The sequence below is a fragment of the Chinchilla lanigera genome, unplaced genomic scaffold (assembly GCF_000276665.1).
Source record: "Chinchilla lanigera isolate Chin_1 unplaced genomic scaffold, ChiLan1.0 scaffold00026, whole genome shotgun sequence".
Classification (NCBI taxonomy): Eukaryota; Metazoa; Chordata; class Mammalia; order Rodentia; family Chinchillidae; genus Chinchilla; species Chinchilla lanigera.
The window spans coordinates 12,488,729-12,510,684 of NW_004955427.1; the positions used below are offsets into that span (position 1 = coordinate 12,488,729).

Sequence of the window (21,956 nt, forward strand, 5' to 3'; positions counted from 1 at the left end):
GTCCCGGGCCGCGGAGCCCTGCGCCCCCCAGGTGAGGTCCCCGGGGCGCCCGGACCGGCGCGGGTCCCGGTGACAGCGATCGCTGCGGTCCGAGCCGGCGCGCCCTCCGAAGCCCTGGGCGTCCCGGCCCGACCAGGGCGCTCTTTGGGAATCTTGGCGGTGAAGCCCACCGCTCCTTTCTTCCGAAAAGGCGCGGAGGCACGGGTGGTTTTAAGGTTACAGGCAACTCCACTGAATTTTTCTTTTCGAACCACGGACAAAAGGCTGGTTCATTCCCTGTCTCTCTGTCTCTGTCTGTCTCTGTCTCTGTCTCTCCCCCCTCTCTTTCTCTCCCTCTCTCCATTTCTTCCGTTCACCCAGGGTCCCACGTCCACCCTCTCGCTCTCTCCCTCTTCCTAATCGCCCGTCTCCCAAACACTTTCTGTTTTCTCCCTGCTTGGCCATCTTATTCCTCAGGGACAGAGAGATACAGGAGCAGCCCGAGCACAGGCAGCCAGAAGATCTGAGGCTGGCGGGGGCAGGGGTTGGGGGTGGAGTGAGGAACCAGGGCTTGCAGTCTCCTTCAAAGGGGAATCCTTTCGAAGTTTTCTTCCTAACAACCAGACTAGCTTCATTTGCTTTGTCCTTCTTCATCTCCAAAGAAGCCCTTAGAGATGTTTAGGCTGAGCTATTTTCTGATGCAACCCTAGCAGTGGTGGAATATTATTCACTCAAGGCAAATACTTGTAAAACATCAGAGAGTTTGATGTCTGAAGTAACCTCTTCTGATGAACCCCTAAGGTTGGCTCCTGGTATACTGGGAACAGGAACTCCTCCTATCCATAATTTTAGCCTGACCTTTCTCACTGCTTCTCCTGCACCCCTTTGGCTCCCCAATTCATTTTAAGGGGAAGCAGGAGATTCACACTTTCTGCTTTTGTTCCACACTGATTCCTAGAAATACTACGCGATAAAGTCTGCTTTTTATGGGTACTCTGGAGAGTGAGTGTATTGGTACCTTGTATTTGAGTGGAAGAGTGCCCCGGGAGAAGGAAGTTTGGAAGAGAAGCATGACCACCGAGGCTAGCCGCCGCAGCCATGCCCTCGCTGTGGTCTAGGCAAGGGCGCTTGGACTGCCTGCTTCACGTTAGCTAGACTCTGGACACCTCAAAAACGCCGTGGTTTGAGTTTGTTCTGGTGACCGCTTTACCAATAAAGACTGTGCCTGGCGCAAGGCTGTCAAATGATGGGAATGTAAGGGACCCCACTGGGTGTCCGTGAGGCCTGGAGCAGCTCTGGAAGGAGGGATGGCTGAGGGAGATCACACGCCAAACCCACGCTGGCTGTCAGAGTTTAGTAATTGTTTATCCTTCACCTTGAAAAGACTGCTTATTCATGTTTTGATTCCTTGTTAGTCAGATATATACACATATCCGAGACTTCCTTGTGATTGAGCTTTGTAGGTTACCAAATCGGACAGCTATAGTGACTGACAGAACAGAGGGAAGGTGAAGAAATATGTGAACAGGAAAAACTTTTAAAAAAAGGTGGTGGCAGCGTAGAATTTCTCACCTAATGGGCTGGTCATTCTCCAATTCTACAGAATAAGTTGAAGTGTATTTCAGCTTGAAAGATCAATTAATGTGAGGTCATGAAGTGTTGGTCAGCCCAAGCGTGTGATCCAGACTGAAGAACTTTTGCATGTGGATCCTTAAAACTGTGTATTAAGAGTCTCAGTTTTGAGATATAACTTAGGTCCATATACTTTATATTTTTTGAAACAGGGTCTCACTCTGTAGTTCAGGCTGGGCTTGAACTCACTGTGTAGCCCAGGCTGGCCTGGACCTCACAACAATCTTTCTGCCTCAGCCTCCCAAGTGCTGGGATTACAGGTGGAATTACAGGCCTGGCTTGGTCCATGTACTTTAACCTTTTTTGTATGTATCATGTACCAAACGCCTGTGATACATAAATGGACTTATTCATCACCACAAACTTAAGAGGAAGGTGCCGATATTCTGACTTGATAGAGGAAAAGAACTGAGTGAAAATGTAGGCATGGTGGTGCATGCCTGCAATCCCAGCACTCAGGAGGCTGAGGCAGGGGGATTGTTGCGAGTTTGAGACCAGCCTGGGCTGTAAGGCCAGCCTGAGCTGCATAGCCAGACCCCGTCTCAAACACACACACACACACACACACACACACACAACGAGTGAAGAAATTGAGTCTCCCAGAAATTCTTAGAATTCTCAGGTTACTGAATGGTGTCCCTGAGGTTTGAACTCAAGTTTTAGAGGTCTCAGATCTATGCTGTTTCCACTGATTCCATCTATCTACCTATCTATCTATCTATCTATCTATCTATCTATCTATCTATCTATCTACCCATCTGTCCATCTATCTATAATCAATCATCTGTCACTTGAATATATAAATGTGAGTTATATTTGTTTATGTACAGTTGCCTAAACTATAAATTATATATCACTAACTTTGGTAAATTAGGCTCCTTATAATCAGGTAACTTAAGTGAACCGTGAAGGGTTTTGAGCGGCACTTCTGGCTGACGAGGGGGTGACAGGCAAATGGGTCAGGGAGCGAGCACTTCTGGGTCACTGGAGGAAGGCAGGCCATGGCACCATCATCTGAGGACCCCGGAGCATGGACTGCGGGAGTATACACAGAGGGCAGAGAGCGGGTTTTACCTCCTTTCTCAATCTGGGTTTGGGGCTTAGGGAAAAAGGGATCTTAGTCACCGAGCTCCACTTTGTCTGCTATCACTGTAAGCATGTCAGTGTCACTGGGTCAAAAGGGAAAAGGAAATTGCAGGCAGCAGAAGGAGACTGGCTTTTTTTATGGCTTATGACAGGGGCTCTGACTCAGAAGTCCCAGGGACATTTTCAGTGATGGTAGGCTCGTCATCACAGTAATGAAAAAATAAACTGGTCGTTTTGAGGTGAGCAAGGCTTATCTGAATGGGCTAGGTAAAATTCACACCATTACTACACGACGTTCACCAGTCTAGGACACGGGTCAGCTGGCTCTTTGTGCTTGGTTCTAATGCATGAGTTAAATGCCACAATAAACGGAAAAAGTACAGACTTTCTTATATAGTAGGAAAAATTTCTCTGGTCTACATAGTATCTGATTGAGCTGAAGAGAAAAGTTTTTGGGACCCAAGAGATGACCAGTGCTGCTATTTTATTTAGACCCTAACCTGAAGAGAGATGTGCGTGTGGGGGAGTGTTCACAGGAAAGCGCCCCAAATCTGGAGCCCTGTAATGCAATCAGAGAATTCGGATGCAGCTTGCAAGTATCTGTGGAAATCACCTTGTTAAGAACCTGCCTGTGGACTGTCATGATCTAGAATTGGAAAACAGAGAATGCAGAAGCCAGTGAAGGAGACAGTATATATCTTCAGGGTCCAGCTTTGAGGGAGTCTCAGATAGCACAGATATCACACCTGTGCTACATCTGATATTCTTCCCCCTCAGGGAGCTTGGGAATCTCTTAGGGATGCTTGTAACAAATACCGATTCCTTGGTTGACGCCCATCCCAGAAGCATTACATTTTTGTTTGGTTCCACGTGTCTGACACACTGTTTACTTGTTTGTTTGTTTGTTTTTTTGGAGACAGAGTTTTGCTGGCCTTGAACTCACTGTGTAGCCTACAGTGGCCGGAAACTCATGGCCATCCTCCTGCCCCAGCCTCTGGAGAGCTGGGAGACAGACTATTTATCATGAGTTGAATTCCGTGAGATTAATTATGCAGAGAGAATGGTCCGTGCTCTTGGTAGGGTGGGGGATACAGCAGAGAAGGACACAAACCTGTAAGAGGGAAGCTTCGGGCTGAACAGGAGGAGGAATTTTCTGTAGAAAAATGTGTGTAATTCTGAGCTGAATTGCTCCAGGAAGTTACAGAGTATTTAATAGTCTTCTCAAACCATGAGCGCCCTCATTTATGAAGGCACCTTAGCCTGAAGAGAGATGTGTATACGGGGGAGTGTTCAGAGGAAAACACTTCAAATCCCCCAAATCGGGAGCCCTGTGACGCAATCAGAGAATCCAGGTACAGCTTGCAAGTATCTCTGGAAAGCACCTTGTGAAGAACCTGCCTGTGGCCTCTCATTCTTGGTTCATTTAAGATAATTTCTTTGTGTGTGACCTGGCTGCTTCTTAGTAAGGACTGCAAACAGCAGGGGCTGATTTTGGTCACAGGAGCTCTACGGGTGGGAGCTATATTTTAGCCCCTAGGAGGTTAAAGACTCCATCTACCTGGATGTGTTTTTCCACTATGCCTCTTGAACCCTTGGTTTCCATAGCTTTAGCGCAGTCCTGCAGTCCTGAGTGGGGGTGAGTGAAGGCCCCACCCTTGCACCCTAGAAGCACACCTGACTCAAGAGGGCTTTCCCCTGTCCAGGTACCAGGACCTACACTGCTCCCTGCACACCTGTGATATGCTGGACTCAAGGATCCAACCCTGAAGGGTTCTACCATTTGACCCCTCTTCTAGAATTTCTTGAAGTACATTCTTAAAATTTTTGAGCTGTGGAATGTGGTAGCCATACCTGTGACCCTAACACTTGCGAGGCTGAGGCAGGAGAATAGCGGTGAGTTTGAGGCCGACACGAACTACATAGTGATTTCAAGGACAGCCAGGAATACAAAAGGGAGACCCTGTCTCAAATTTTTTTTTTTTTTTTTCTGGGGTCCTCTGCAGGAAAGCAATACATGTTTATGAAATGCCTGCTACCTGTAGGAGGCACAAGTGTGGAATGTCAGCCCAGGGACGTTCAAGAAGCACCCTCCCTCTTCGTGGTTTCGGTTTACCTGGAAAGATAAGGCTCGTTTCTGTTTGTGTTTGAACAGGAAACCAGGCAAGATGGTCGGTAGCAGCACAAAAGAAGCTGCAGAAAGGACAGGAAGGCTTGACCTGGTTCTCGAAGGGAGGCGGGGCCTAGGACCAGGCATTCTAAACCTTGTAAAGTGGTTGATTCACTTTGAGAGGTTAAAAATGACAAACGAGAGTCTGGTCCACTATGTGCCTGTAGGGCCAGGGATATGTCCATCCAAGTCCTCCCAGGTGTTTCAGATATGCAACCAGGCCAGGGGCCCTGGAAGATGTGTGAAATGCCTTCCTAGCGTGGACTAACAACTTCCTTTTCTGATCGCCACAACCAAAGTAAGGACGGGAGAGAAAGTGAACAGGTTGTCGATTCAGGAGTGCCTGCTGCTACTTTGTGGGACAGGTGAACACTCCTAGTAAACTGAGGGGTGATTTCTCCCCTTCTGTGAGCACCTAGTGTCTGTGTAGTGGATGTTTTGTGCACATAATCTGCAGTTTTTACAACAGGCCCATGAGCTAGATTGTTTGTGCACAGATTGTCCTCGACTTCACATGGATTTTAGTGATGTTTTTTGACTTTACAAATACACCGTTAGTACAAACCATACTTTGAATTTAAGCTTTTGATCTTTTCTTGGACCGGTGATACTGTCTTGTGAGGCTGCACGGTGGCAGCCTCACAACTTCTGACTCAGCCGTGCAGCTGTGAGGGTTAGCCAGTGTTGCTGTGCTGTGTGTCTGTGTTGCTAAGCTGTAATGATTGCTAAATTAGATGTACGAACTACATTTTCAATTTACACTATTTTTAATGTAGAAGGGACTTACTGGGATTTAACCCATAATGGTATACCTTGGAATGGAATCCAGGAATTTAAGATTGAGAAACATATTTTTTGTGTGTGATATTTCATCATTTCTCATGGTCTCCCTGTAGGAATGTCCTAACAGTGCTTTGGGAAGGTGCGGAGTCAGAACCATTTAGGGGCAGAGAAGGCACTGTCAGTAGGGTTCCTTCAAGCAGCCAGGCACACTCATGATGTGGAGCTCCACACACTGATGCAGGAAATTTCGTGCAAAGCGGAGCGTGTGAGAGCTTTGAGGTGACACCCGCAGGGCGTAGTCCTGGCTCACCTAGTCCTGGCTAACCTCTAAGGGGAAAGTTGGAAGTGGGCTAACACCTACCTTGAAGGGTTGTTAGGATTACATGAAGCCACACTGGTGCTCTGTAAACCAAAGCAGTGGTAATTATTTTCTTTGACCCTGTACTCTGACTCACTACACATGGAAGCTTATTTGCTACTGATCCGCACATCTGTTCTTTTGTTTCCCTTCCCAGATCTCTTTTTATGTAGAATTGAGACCACAGCAGTAGCCTCTTAGCTTTTCTTGGTATGTCTAGTTCACACATTTTTCTCTTAATGTCCAACTCAGCTCCTCTGTTCCAAAAACCTTCAGTGGCTCACCAGCACACACCCAGATGAATCTAGCCTTTTCCAGCAGCAATCACACCTCGGGAGGATGATCCAATCCTGCACTCTCTACTCTCAGCTTTCATCATTTGCTTCTGACACCTGCATTCTCATCCTCAGACTCCACTGCTGGCTGGTTCTATTATGAAGAGACCTCATGCACACTCTTTCCTGGGTTTAAATTGCCTTTGAAAGCCCGTCTTTAATACAGGAAGATGGATACTGCATGTTCTCACTTATATGTAGAAGCTAAAGAATTGATCTCATGAAAGTAGCCTAGTGCTTTTCAGAGTCTGGAAAAGGTTTAGGAGAGGCAGGGGAGAGAGGTTAACACACACAGAGATAAAGTTGGAGAGCGAGAATGACTTCTGTTCTGTAGCACTGCAGGGCACCTATGATTGACAACAATTCATTGTATACAGTATTTCAAAATAATAGAGAGGATTTTGAATGTTTCTAACACAAAGAATGGTAAGTGTTTAATACACACATTGTATACTGGTATTGAAATAACACGTCACATCCCATGAATATATACAATGATGTGTCAATTAAAAAATAACACGTGTCCATAAGTAAACTATAAAAAAAGTTTGTCTTTCAAAATCCTGCCTATCCTTTCTACCTCAGAGCCCACAAAGCCTTACGTTGCTAACTTTTTTGTGAAGTGCCATTCTGTCCAATAGCTCCTTCTGTAAACTTGATTCAGAAGTAGGCAGCCCCTTGAGGTCAGGACTACTGCCTTCATTTCTCTATCACTGACCCCCTAGTAGGGATTCAAGAATATTTATTAAGACAAAATTAAGACTCTTTCTTTGCTTTTTAGGTTAACAAGGAAAATCCCTGGAGCTCTTGTAATAGGACTGTGGTTGGAAGGTGTAAACTGTGGATGGTCATCGCTTCCATTTTCCTAGGTCTCATTATAGTGATCATCATAGGTTTATGTCTCACTGGAGGTAAGAGGATTTCCGTGTGACTAAGTCAACATATTTTAAGAACTTGTTTAATGCTTGTGATTTTCATTGAAATGCATCCTGCCCATTGCTAGTTCACTATTTATAACATAAATTTTATGACCTGTGGAGAACCACCTTGACCACTCTCTTTGAAAGAAGAGCATTTGGTTCTCCCTCTGTGTACTGATATGTGCAGAGGTGGCTAGGACAGTTCCTTATCCCCTCAGTTTGCTTTAAGCAATGCAAATGGGTCTAGCTGAGGTGCTGATGTGTAGTCTTTAAAGCAGCGTGACAGGTCAGTGATGCCCTGCCTGTAGCTCCCAAGTAGTATGCATGAGGCAGGCCAAGAGATGCCACGCTGTCCACTGAGAGCAAGCCTCAGAAAAGAGGCTATGACTTCTCAGGGAATAAAAATTACACATCCAAACTGAAGCACTGACCCCAGAACACTGGATACTGCCCTAATCTGTGATATGCAGGTGACTCTTTCTGCATCTCTCTCTCACTCTGCATGTTGCACAGGTGATTTCAGGCCTCTTACCTAGCCCAGCTCATGGCACTTTCCTCCACTCTCAGTCACTCCTCCACAAGCCACTCCCCTCTTCATGAATTAATAAAATCTGGGTTCCACCCTGGGTCGAGGCCTTTGTTCCAGTTAGCCATTATTCTGACTGGATTTAGGACCCACCTCACTCCCCAAAACCACAAATATGCCTTAGTGTGTTTATTCTCACCATGGGTTGCACTGGAAGTGGTAGATTGGAATTAACTTAATAGAATTCCAGTAACTTTTCCATGGGATTACAAATGTCAACTTTTCTCTTGGAATTGTGGATGTGCTGACTGAGCAGTGAAGGAGGTTTTTTTATTCTTAGCCAAGAATAGGAGAACCAGGAGATAAATTCCCCAAATCAACTGTTCTCTTTTTGAGGGTCATGCAGACATAAAGTAAAAGAATGAACAGTGGAGGATTGGCTAATAAAGAGAAAAACTAACTATGTCTTTTCTGGGAATGAGCAGAGATTTATTTGGGAATTCAGCCATTACCTCTTCACTTCTTTTGTGGTTCTTTCCCATTATTGTCCTGTCAGTTGTCAACTGTCAAGGCACTAGGGGGTGTGTCACTTAGCATGCAGATTAAATTATAATGAAGCTAGAGGTTGTCTGGTGTCACTCTGGCAGCCGTCTTAGATCCAGCCACTTTGGATTTACCCACCTGAAATACTTGTGGCCTTTGAAAGCATCCAGCTCTCAAAGACAAAATGAGGATGAGATAGAAATTAAGTAGGTCACCTGGGTAGTATATGATTAGGGTGGGAGAACTAATGGAAGCTAGTTGAAAACTAATTGAACTAATTGAAAACTGGTTTGGAATATGTTGTGTGAATAAGATTTTTTGTTGCTTTATTTTGTTTGTTGTTTGTTTTATAAATTCCAGAAGTACGGAGACCAGTGTTTCATTTTAAATTCTTCTCATTGGATCTTAAAGAGATTTAAACATTTTTTAACATAAATAAGCATGAATCTATATTTTAGTATATCTTAGGCCACCATGCTCATTTGAAGTTTTTTTCTTTTTTTGATTTGTTCAGTACAAGTAATTATCAAGGTTACCTTGTATATTTGACATATAATGATAAAATAATGAGTAATATATTTGAGGTTTAAAAACTTTATAGACCATGTCTCTGCAAGCTAACATTATTTAAACTTATTTTAGAAAGTTATATTGTATTTTATGGTATATGTGTATAAAATAAAAATATACATTTGCTAATGATCTACTTTATATTGTTATTTATTTGATTTAAAATGATACATGTTCAGTTATCCATACAATGCATTCATATTGTTAATAGTTATGTGTTCTTTTAGTCATACTTGCATTTTTAAAATAATTTGAAACTGGATTTTTTAATAGTGTGTAGCTTACCTTAAGGATTTTAAATGTTATATTGAAATCATTTTGCCAAGTCACTATTTTTAAACACTTTTAGATTATCAATTTTGTATGATTTTTATTTATTTATTTATTTATTTTGGGGTTTTTCTCTGGTACCAGGAATCGAACTCACGACCTTGAGCTTGCCAGGCAGGCACTGTGCCACTGAGCTAAATCCCCAGCCCCTATTTGTATGATTTTTGAAAAGCTTTTATGATGTGTCCAAATAACGTGCTCCAGTGCACAATAATTTCTATCTCAAATAGGCAAGGAGGAAATTGTTTTTGTTGTGTATGTAGGTGATGGTGGCTGGATTTCCCAAGGGCGATCTGGCTTCCACAAGGATTCGGGTTGACCCAGTCATAGGGTGAGAGCAAGAACGGGAAGTCCCTAAGTTTCTGTGGAGAGAGTTCTAAGGAATTTGCCTCAGGAAAATATATTTGCCACTCAAGCTCCTGTTTTCCTTCTCCAAACCCCGTAATTTCCTGTCTCCAGGTTTTGTAGTTTGTGGAAGAACAGAAACACTTTGATGACATCAGCCAACATCAGCTCATGAGTTTCCAGGCGCGCACTGTGTCTATTGATTACTTAGGGCTTGGTTTTGGTGGGGTATATGATTGTTTGAGGACACAGGGTGGTTTTAAGTAAGAAACCGCACTCTCCATCTTGCTGAAGATGGTAGGTTTGGGTGATCATTGACACTTCCTTTACATATCAAGTCCCACATATGGGCATTGGTGCAAAATTCTTGAAAGGTGACTGATTGATCTATCTAGTAGTATCTGGAGCTTATAATAAAACAGATCTAGGCATATCATTACTTAGAATTCTAAAGTACAAGACCCAAGATCTATCTTCCCTTCTCAGACAGTTGTCATCTGACCTCAACTGACAAATAGCAATCTCTAGAGATAGGAATTTCCATTTCTTGTGCTAGTTTTTCTGGAGACATGAAAGATCATGTGGCTCTACTCAAGGAAGAATGTTTTAACAGAAGAATTTTGTCTTACATGCTAATCTTTATTTTTAATTTGATTATAAATTTGTGTTTTAACATATGTTAATGCTGTAAGGAAGATTAAGCTTTTTTTTTAATCCAGCAAATACTTTTATCTCAGTTGGCATCTCAGCCATTAGATGTTTGGCCTGCAGAGAGAGTCGTGGTAACTATACAGAAGGCTTCAAATTTAAAGACAATCTGTGTTTTCTTAACTATAGAACAGAAATACATTATTAATATTTTGTTATATTTTCTTCTAGAGTTTTTTTTTGTTGGCATTTTAAAATAATTTGAGATCAGAGTTTTTATACTCTTCTAGCCTATTTTTAAAATTTTAAGTTATCTTGCAATCATTTTGCCAAATCTCTAAACATTCAGGGAAGAATATTTTGTGGTGGGGGAATGCACAATAATATATTGTAAAAATATACATTGTAAAAAAGTGTGGGACAAGGGTCACCTCTCTTATAGTCCCAGCCTTAACCAGAGCTACTCTGTAGCCAACTTCTCTGACGACAATCTGCCAATAATCAACCGTTGCCTTAACGCCAAGGCCATTGGTATGAATCAACTATTTGTATGACTCCCACGTATTGTTTAGAAAATGTTGTTTCCTGGGAAAAGGGCGGTGTTGGGAGAGTCCAGCGCTGCACCTACAGTTGCCTGGATCCATTGGAGACCAGGGTTCCTCAAAAACTGCAGTTGCACTTATCTTCTGCCTTCCCTCCTGCAATCTCCTCAATCTCCCGTCTCAAAGCTTTTTAGTCTCCAGACTGAGGTTGGAGGCAAAGTTTGGAGGTAGTAACTGTACTGTTGAATTGGATGCAGAACAGGACAGTAGATGCATTCCAGAATGGAAAGGACAGCTAGCTGGGGAAGACAGCAGGGTAACCAGGGCAGAGTGCCCGGTGGTATATTGTCACCAACATTATTAAGATGTGTGAGCATGTGGTGATATTTAAAGCAGGCTCACTTGGCAGTTGGTATTAATGTTGTTGCTCATTCCTCCAGACTGTACAGCCCTTATTTCCTACAGCTTGGATGACTTTGCCCAAATCTCTGCCCTGGGTGTGCATTGAAGCCATGGAAGCTTCAGGGCCATGACTTAGCTTCAGGCATTGAGTGTGAACAGGGAAAACAGGTCAGTAACCCAGACTCATAGATGACACTGAGCTTTAGTTAAATGGCCAGTTTTATGGGGAGAGCCTCGGTAATTCTACTGAGAGTAGAGGTCTGACTTTGCCCCTGCTTTATAATAAAAAAGGTGTGAATAGCTTCTCTCCTGTCTGAGGAATTATGAATTTCTTGGTACGAAGGGTAATGAAAAAAGAAGAAAAGGTTTCCATCGCTCAAAGTCATTTTACCGCCTGGATAATTTGGAGAAGTGCCCAGTTGTGTCTTCGAAGGTTTTCCTTTCTTCACTAATTCACCTCAGCCAGGAAGGAAAAAGCTCTTGAGTAAGACTTTACTCATAAAAATCTTTGACTAACAGGTGGCTGCTTAAAAATATGATGTCAAGTTGCAACACTCTGAGACCTTCCTGCGATATTACCCAGTATTGTAGTTGCCTGCCTGAGTCTTTCAGTTTCTTAATTTACGGGCCCCTCAGTGAGAAGGAATGCTGTGGCCCTGAGGAGTAAGGAGGGACTTTGTCAGTGGCCAGGTGTTGGCCAACGGTTAGTTTTCTCGGAGCAGTGCTGCCTGGTGTAAGGTGAGTCATGGGGAAATCCTGGTCAGATAAGGTTAACAAGCCGTAAACTCCTAGGTCCTGCAGAGCAGTAACATAATAGCAATTCTTTAAGTTTCTTTAAGTACCTTTGTTTTTTTACATTTTCATCTTTCTGTCAAACCTCATATTGCTCTCCCTCACCAAGACTAAATCCTTTACCTTTCATCTCCACACAATACTCTCTAGGTCAGTGGTGGTGAACCTGTGGGACATGACCAGAGCAGGCTGTTTGCATCATTGGAAGCTCTAAAGGATTCGCGTCACCACTGTAGGTTCTGACCCAGAGATCTTCAGTATTTCATCTTCTCTCTAAGCCTTCTAAGGGTCTTCTCAACTCTTCAAATGTGTCAGTAGCAACTCTCCTTCCAAACAGTGTTCCGTAAGATTCTCGCTAATGTCACTGAGACTTTTGTCCTTTCGTTTCACTGGCAAAGTTCTAGGAAAAGAGGTCTGCATTTGGATCATGCCTTTTGCTTACTCCTAATCATCTTCTACTCTGCTTTCAGCTTGTCACACTCCTGTGAGTCTACAGAACTTCTGGACTTTAAGTTGTTTTGCTATTTTTGTTTTCGATCTCCTCATTGTGGGTCCATGAGGCTTGTCTACAACTCTCTTACTTTTCACACTTTTCATTCTTTCTGTGGGGAAGATCACTCACTCTGTGGGCAGCATCTGGGAGGAAACTCTCAGATATACAGAATGTGATTTAAAAAAAACTACAGTGAATGCTTACATTTAAAAATTTATTATAGAAGAAGATACATCAATCCGCCTCAAAGTAATCCCCCTCTTGTGCTACTTTCTGAAGCAGTTCTGGAAATCCTTTCTCATAAGTCTTTAGTTGCACTGTTATAGCTACCTTGATGTTCTGAATCAATTCAAGATGCTTATTTTTCATGGTTGTTTTGATTTTGGGGAAGAGCCAGAAGTCTCACTGTGCCAGATCCACTAATAAGATGGATCAGGGGGCTGGGGATTTAGCTCAGCAGCAAAAGCGCCTGCCTGGCAAGTGCAAGGTCGTGAGTTCCCTTCCCGGTACCAGAGAAAAACCAAAAAAAAAAAAAGATGGATCAGGACAGATCATCACATTTTCTCAAGCCGGCCTTTTGGTTGGATGGCAGCTGGCAGCAGCATTCCCTGTGTTTTTGATCACACCTTGTGAAGACACTCACAGAAGAGGACTTCCAGACCGACAGTACTTCAGAAAGTAGCAAAAACAATGGGATAATTGTATTCAAAAGGAGAGGGATTAATGACAGTACATCTCTTACTGTAATAACTTTGCAAAATTAAACAATCACCATATATCTTGATCATACTTCATAAATGTGCAGCATTTTTTTGAGTCTTAGAGATACTCTTTGCTAGAGATCTTGATGTACAAATAACTATCATCATCCCAATCCTTATCCATGTGAAATCTATTTGTTTGTATCCATCCTGTTGGACTGCTGTTGATATTTCTGTTGCAAAAATAGCTTCAGAGATTTAAGTGACTTACTCAAGGTCACATGACTAATAAATAATAGGACTGGGGTTCAAACTAAGTCTGGCTACTTATAAAGCCAGCTTGGGTTCACTCTCCCGGCCTCCCTCCTTGTTCTCCTTCCATGCCAGACTCTACTTTCTTTCTGAGAGACTTCTAGCAACCTTGCATGACCTCCTGGCCACCTCTGGCCTTTAACGCCCTCCCCGAGAGCGTCAAGTCTTCTATTCCATCTGAAGAACTCTTCTCACATGCCTCCTGCATACTGCATGTGACTCTGTGATCTTTCAAACTCATTATCTCTACGTGGAGAGTATTGTCCAGATTAAGTTTCATTGCTGACATAAACCTCTCCTGACTATATACATTTGTTGTTTTTATTTGTATTTTGATGAACACAACTATTTGTCCAGCTCTTGATACAGATTCATTGTTTAGAGGTTACAAGTTAACTACTCTATATGTCATTAGAGGTATTATTTGAGATCCTCTTTTGAATGTGGCTTCTAAGTGCTCTTGAGTTTAGCAAGTATTAGACTCCCTGATACACCCACCTAGTATCCCCTATTCCTTTCTGAGGTGTGAATATTGAGTGTAAAAACCGGTGTGGGGGTATAGAGCTCCAAGATGACCTTTACAGCATTATTTATAGTCCAAGAATGCTGAAAACTTCAAATGGCAGTTTAGGAAAATGGATGACCCTATTATGAGCATTATAAAGCCATTAAAAAATAATTTTTGCAAGGGATTTTATGTAAATGGGGAATGGCTTTGGATATGTTAACAACCAAAGAATCAAAACAAGTGACAATAGCAAAAATGACAAAAAGAGGATATAAATAATTTATTTATTAATATCTCAAATATATAATATAAAATATGGGAGGAAATACATAATACAAAATATGCAGAGGAAAACTTCATTAAAGGATTATTACAGTTTTTTTTTTTTTCTTTCTGACAGTTTTCTGTTCCTTGTGAGTTTTTTGCTGGCCTCTTCTCATCAAAGTAATGCAATGACTTACAACAAATAACACTAGGGCAATTTCCTATGTTTGGGGTTCCCGGAAGTCACTCTGAGGTTCAGTGGTTTGTTATGAGGGTTCAGTGTAGAATTTAGCTGATGACTAATTTATTACAACAAAAAGGTACATTAAAGAAGTTCTTGTAGCAAAATCCAGAAGAAACCAGTCACAAGCTTTATAGAGTCCTCTCCCAGTGTGTTTGCACAAGGCGTGCTTAATTCCCACAGCAGTGAGTTGTGGGAACACTTGGGACACCCCATGCCCAGTGTTTTCTTTGAGGGTTGGTCATTTAGGCAGTCTTTGCTTAGCATGAACCAAAATTTGAGACTCCCACAAAGAAAGGTACTGATAACCACATTGTGGGTACAAGACGTTGAGGTCCAGCGACCTGCTCTTAGGAGGAAACAGTGGGAACCTTCCCCACACCTGACCTTGTATGCCAGCTGGGGGGCTAACGAGCAGCTTTTAAAACTAGCAATGTCAGGCTTGCTCTGCTAACTTTTCTACACATGCTTTGCCCCTGATGCTTTGCATTTCCAAATTTCCTTAGGGCTGGTCTTGTTATGTTTGAGGCATGGGATTTGAGGGCACTGTCCCGGAGCAACTGGTTCCTCCCACCCACACCTTTCTCAGGGCCGGAGAAGTGGCCCCTGAGCAGGACCAGCCTGGGAGGCTGGCGTGGAGCCCTGGGAGCATAAGGGTGCAACACTGCCAGCTTCTGGCTCCTGGCTTTGTTTTCTTTCAGCACGAACTGCTTACAGATCAATTAGCTAGCAGTCTCTAGAACACAGGAAACACAGAGCTCACTGTCCCAGCAGGTAATTCCTGCTGGCCCTCGGGCTCTGAGCGCTGTTTGGCTTCTCTTTTGCAAACAGAGTGTGTCAACATTCCTTTGCTGGGGACCAGCTAGGGCAATGACTTCATGCCCATCTGCTGTTTCCTGGGGACACTTCAAGACGGGGGTTCACACGCTCATGTTCTAGTTTCATCTCTGTTCGGGTTGATGGTGCCGCTTCCTCCTCACGGTCTCTGCTAGCACAGGACAGAAAGGCGATGCAATGAAGGTGCTCGCTGCCGCACCCCTCCCACCCGCTCCTGTCTCCCAGCATGTGCTCTGTCACCGGTGCATATAGCTAAGCTGCAGCGTCAGTTTAACAAAGGTGTTCTTTCTGTAGATTTTATTTTAAACAGAAGAAAGTAAAAATAACAATAAAACACAGTTTTAAAATAAGCTACTAGGAGAGTAACACTGTGTATTGTTATATTCATAGTAGTTGTTTGGAGTACAAGATATAGGCATGAAATGTTGTCCAAAAGTATTAGCACAAACCTTTCTTTTCAATGAACTAAGAGAAATTAGCTATATAACTATTTTAAGTATCTGGTATATATATATTTTTATCTTTTTCCTTTCTTCCTTTCTCCTTTCTCCCACCATGCATTTTCTTTCCTTTTGAACAGTTTCTTCCCTATTCACAATATCTATTGTACACTTTGGATCTTATTTACTAGTTCAGTATCTCAAACTAGTGAGACAATACGATATTTACACATGTGGTTCTGATTTATTTCACTTATGAGTATGGTCTCAAGTTGCATCCATTTACCTATAAAAGTCTCAAGTTTATCCTTCTCTATGGCTGAATACTATTCTATTATATAAAAAACCATACCTTTTTTAGACATTCCTTGTTTGATGGACATTAGGGCTATTTCCAAGATTTAGCTATTACAAATTGTGCTGCTATAAATATGGATGCACATATATCATTGTGATGTGACTTTTTAATTCTCCTGGGAAGATACCAAGGAGAATAGCTGGGTTGGATGGGGCTTCTAATCCTAGTTTTAAAAATAAATCTCCACATTGGTTTCCATAGCGGTTGTACCAGTCTGCACTCCCACTAACAGTGGTGAAGGGTTTTTTTCCCCACAGTCCCTCCAGCATTTCTTATTGGTTGATTTCTTTCTTTTTGTGTGTGTGGTTTTTTTGAGACAGGGTCTTGCTATGCAACTCAGGCTGAACTTGAGCTCACTTTGTAGCCCAGGTTGGCGTCAAACTTGCAACGATCCTCCTGCCTCAGCCTCCCGAGTTCTGGGATTACATGTGTGTGCCACCATGCCCAGCTTTTTTTCTTTTTGGTTGATTTCTTGATGATAACCATTCTTACTGGAAGGTGGCTCTGTGGTGCAATGGATAGCGAATTGGACTTCTAGTAATAACCATTCTTACTGGAGTGAGATGGAATCTCAGTGCTGTTTTAATTTGCATCTCTTGAATGACCAGTGATATTGAACATTTTTTCATATATTTACTTGCCATTTGTATTTCTTCATCTGAGAAGTGCTTACTCATCTCAGATTCCCATTTTTGGATTGGGTCTTTGAATTGGGGGAGCCTGATCTTTTTCGTTTCTTTATATGTTCTGATAGAAGTGTGTTGTCTGAGGAACAGCTGGTTATTATTTTTTCCCACTCTGTGAGTTCTTCTCACTCTGTTGGTGATTTCTTTTAACAAAGCTTTCTTGTTGTCTCCACTCTTTTCTTCTGGCTCTTCCTGCAGTCTGTATTCAGTGGCATCCAAGACCCCTTCGGCCCCACAGACAAAACTTTTATCATAAAGGAGGCAAGCTCTGGTCTCTGTTTTACCCAGTAGAGAAAGCTTATACTTTCTTACCTGGTCCAGGCTTTATGCTTGATGAGTGCTCATGGTTATGTTTAAGTACAGCAGGCAATAGGGTAGGTAAGTTTATTGTACACACATGTTGACTTTTATTTTCTATTTTCACTTCCCCACTCTCTTTAGTAATGTACAGCGATGAAGATGAAAATGAAATAATTGAATTATCAGCGAACAAAACATTCTTCATCATGCTGAAGATTCCAGAGGAGTGTACTACCGAAGAGGAACTGCCTCACCTGCTCACTAAAAGGGTAATTGTGATTTACACATTGTTGAGTTTTTCCCTTTTTTCTTTGGATTACTGAATTTTTAACAGGAGATTATGAGTTCTGCCAGAACAATTGGCATAGAGCTTTAGAGTAAGTAGCTTCAATTCTTTATCTGAATTGTGGCAGGACAAGATGCTTACACATGTATTTTCCAAGACGAAAGGCTCGGGGGAAGAGCCCTGACCTCCAGCTCTGTGCACTGCGGAGCTGTTCTCTCACACTGGTGCTGTATTTGAGCAACCCATGGTATCATTGATGTGCTAGACAACATGATTCAGGGGACTCACAATTCAAGTAGACGTAATAAACAGTTATAAAACAATGCAATGTGTCTAATACTGAGATAAGTGGAGTGTACTTACAGCCTCACAGAAGGGGCATCTGAACTGCCTGAGGTGGGATGTAGGCGTGCAGGGTCCATTGGAGGATGTGATGGTCAGGATGAGTTTTGAAATATGAGGCAGGAATGTTTTGTGTAAAAGGTGATGGGACATTCAGGGATCTGCCAGGTGGTATCCTGTGCCTGAGCATGCTGTGCGGTGAGGACTTCCGGGGTGAAGTTGAAGAGGAAGGTAGGCGTTAGGTAATGGAAGTTTTCCCACTCTTCAGCAAGACACTGAGTTTAATCAACAGACAGCACAGTCAGATGTCACGTTAGCTGTTTGTGTGATAGTGTAGAAGGGGGCAGGAAGACAGCAGTTAGAAGGTGTTATAGCGGTCTAGCTGAGGCGTGAAGGAAGCTGAGTGAGGTCAGTGTCAGGGGATGCAAGGAACATTCAGTGACATCTAGGAGGTGTCCTCACTCAGCAGCCTGCATGACTGGTTGGATAGCGGGGAGCAGAATGTGACTGGGGCTGTGGCTGGGAGACTGGGAGGTGGGGTGGGACATGCGGAGAAGGAGCCTCTTGTGCAAGATGGGGGCTCTTCAGCAGGGTTGTGAGGACTGTGTGGGGCAATCTGGGCTTTCAAAGACAGCATGGCTGACAACCAGGTCCAAAAGATCTTATAAAAAGCCTAATTGGCTTTATTTTCAATTATACCACCACGAAGACTTCATTCTATAAAATACAGTCAGTGTTATGTTGGCAGGAATAAAGGACATCAGTTTTATAGAGAAAAGAGCCTGAAGAAAATGGAAATGAAAGGTAAAAATGGATTGGTTATTTCAAAGTTACTTTTTTGTAAGGTGAGGACAGGGAAACGGAATAATTGAAAAATAACTGATTAACATTTTATGTCAGGCTATCTCTTTTGTAGTGAGGGTTGAGGTGGAGGGACCTCATTACCATGCCGATTGAAACTGGCTTGTTTGGGGAAATTTAACTATCTTTATGATCGTGATTTCTCACGAGGTCAGATAAACAGTGAAGTTCGGTGATGTGGAATTTAAACACGAATGACTCCATCTTGATTTTGAGCTTGATCCATGCAGTAGCTGAGCCAGAAACAATGGCTTTCTGAAATTTTTATTGACTACTTTCATCTTTTGATTATGCTTCTAAGTGGCAGCCCAGCCAAAACTTAGGACATTAACATTATGGTTAACATCATTTTGAACTCCTGTTGTTAAGACATCATTCATTGGTTATGGTAGCCTCATGATGACACGTTTCTTTCAGTTTTTGTTGTTCTAGCCAAAGGTTCATTTAATATTCAACAGGTGGCTGCACACAAACATATAAAGCTTTTGAGAGGGTACAAGGCACCAGAAAGATTGCTGTTATGACTGTCGGGAGGACAATACTGAGGGTTTCAGTTATGTTCCTTAGCCAGGGTCTCCATAAATCAAACCAACTAAAACTGAGTGGATCAAAAAATGATATGGATGAGAATCTACCCCTCTTACTTAAGTCATGTATTTGTTAGTTTTTCCACCTGAGTCTCTACGCTACCCAGTTAGATATCTACATGCAGAGAAGTGCCAACAATGGCCCAGGTTCCCCTTTGTTTGGTTAGTAGGCAGTAGCTCTGCCATCTAGCATACCAGGACTGGGGTAAGTTAAAGAAGAGTGATAACTTTATAAGCGAGGCCACTAGGACAATTTGAACAAATAATTGCATTAAGGATTTTGCTAAAATTACTCCCTAGGTGGACTAAGAGATCTGTTAGGACCTGTAAAGATTTAAGTTTGACGGGATAGTGCCACCATTGTAGTTCCAACACAGTAGTTGCCCCAGGAGCTACTGATTGTGGAGTTCTAAACACAGAATTATCCCACACAATTACAGAGACAGGCATCAACAAGGAAAAATGAGGAGAAGTAATAGTCTTATTATGATAGAGAGATAATCACGATTGTTCAATTACGGTCTTAGGAGTAAGTACGATTGTCCTGATGCCAGTCTTGGAAAAAGCTGCCTATAGCATCAAATTAAATTCTTCTCCTTATTTCTAGTCTGAATATCTCTGGTTGTGACTTTATTTGTTTTGGTGAACTCTCAGTGGGGCTCTATTGGTCAGCTTTGTTTTACTGCAGTTGATTAGCTAAGACAATTACCTTACAAGGAGGGGAAAGATTTGTTTTGACTTATGGTTTCAAGGGCTTTAGGCCATGGTCACTTGATCTTATCCACTGCCCTGGAGCCTGCAGTGACATAGTGTATCTAGCAGGGAGTCTTTGGCAAAGAAACCTGCTTACCTCCTGGCAGCCAGGAAACAAAGGAAAGAAAAGAGAGGCTGCAGTTCCAGCATCCCCCGCAAGGACACATCCCCGAGACCTACTTTCCACGAGATCCCCCTCCTCAAGGTTCCACCCCTCCCAGCCGTGCCCTGGAATGGTGCCCAAATCTTTTAGTAAATGGACCCTTGGGAGACACTTACGCATAGCTGTGGCCTACACATTTGGCATGAGCCTTTGAAAGTTACATTTGCGTTGTTCATCCACTCACTGAAGTTCAAGAACAGAGCAGTTTTTGTTCTTAGTTGGAGACTTTTAGCCAGATACCGGAGAAAATTAGAAAAATTTAGAATCTAGTCCAGTCTATAGGTAGATCATAAATATTCAAAAGCAGTGAACAGGTATACAAGCTAATAACTGGTGTACTATGACTTTCTTCTGAAATGTAGTCTTTCTATGATGACTCCATGGTAAAACCACTTAGTGTGCAAAATAATTATTTTGTCTAGAATAAGCACATGAGCCCTTTTAAAATTTGTTTTGCTATAATGACAAGGAGTGGAGTTCCTTAAGCCCAGGAACTTTAGGCACATTCTTAAATATGGCATTCCTGGGAAAGGCAATATTTCCAATTGTAGCCTGTCATGAAGAGAGTAGATTTTCATTGAACTAATGCAAATAACCATATTGCTTTAAAAATAAGAATATTCACCAATAGCTTCCAGATTCTGGAGAGATCGGGTAGGGAAAAAGTAAAAGTTTCAATGTTTGCTTACAGGAATATACCTTTCCAAATTGCTGTAAACTATAGATTGCTTAAATGAAAAAATTTAAGTCTGTGAATTCTGAGAACTGGTGTTCGCAGCCCTTGTGATACTGAGGTTCCTACAAGTTACCTTTATAACTACCATTTTCAACAGTAACTTATCAGTAACTACAGATCAATAGTCAAACACTTCCTCACAATAGAAACTAACCCTAGCACCCCAAGAGCCAAAAGATGGAGCCAATATAAACTAACCCTAGCACACCTGATGCAAAAGTCTGAGTCCATTTCAGGAGGGACTCTTTACATTTTTGGCTCTGTGAGGAAGACAAGGGGCCTCCAGGGGTCAGTGGTGCCTGTCTTGTGTTTCTCAAAGGGTCTCAAGAGTTAGCAGCCCCCTTCCTAGGCCCGTATGGTTCCAGATCTGTCACAGGATAAAATTATAGCAGGTTAAAGATCTTGATTGGCTCCTAAAGGTTCCACACCTCCCAAAGTGCCAGAGAATGGTGCCCAAACCTTTTAGCAAATGGTCCTTTGGGAGACACTTCACCAGTTAAGTGAAGTAGCTGGCTTTGGTGGTGCACGCCTGTGATCCCAGCACTTGAGAGGCTGAGGCAGGAGGATCACAGTGAGTTTTAGGCCAGCCTGGGCTATGTACGGAGTTCAAGGCCAGCCTGAACTATATAGGGAGACTCTGTCTCAACAGACAGACAAACAAATAAACAAACTACAAAAATAGTGAGTGCATTAGTTTTTATTTTAAAAAAAGAAAAAAATTAAATACCTGGAAAGAGGCTCAACTGTGCTAGTAAGCCAGGCAACACAAACGGTATGAAATGCAGTATTATATCTTTCAAATTGGGAAAAGTTTGAAAGTCTCACAAGAATGTGAGAAATGGAACGTTACTAGGAGGAAAGTAAAATGGAGAATAATTTTGCAAGATTTAGTTGAGTTGAAGGTTACCTGATCTCGGACCTAGCAAATCCATTCCTTGGTATATTCTCAGGGAAACTTGTCCCTGTTTGAGATGCACAGATCCTCAAAGATGACTGCTTCAGCCTACTTTGAAACAGGGGAATTGGAAGCGATGCATATGACCATCAGAAGGGAAGAGATGAGCTGGTAGAATCATGCAATAGAATTTATGAAGGAGCTAGATTAAATAAACTTCACAGAGATGTACCCT

The 21,956-nt window shown here is 42.4% G+C and overlaps 1 protein-coding gene across 1 annotated transcript in view; it reads left to right on the forward strand.

Moving 5' to 3' along the window:
- LOC102019416 (chromosome unknown open reading frame, human C3orf52) overlaps positions 1 to 21,956 on the forward strand; it is a gene marked incomplete at its 5' end in the record, with an annotated part of 29,784 nt that continues 7,828 nt past the window's right edge. Inside the window, 3 exon segments of the mRNA XM_005386611.2 lie at positions 1 to 31; positions 7,122 to 7,251; positions 17,240 to 17,367. Of these exon segments, the coding sequence (XP_005386668.2) occupies positions 1 to 31; positions 7,122 to 7,251; positions 17,240 to 17,367 (289 nt within the window).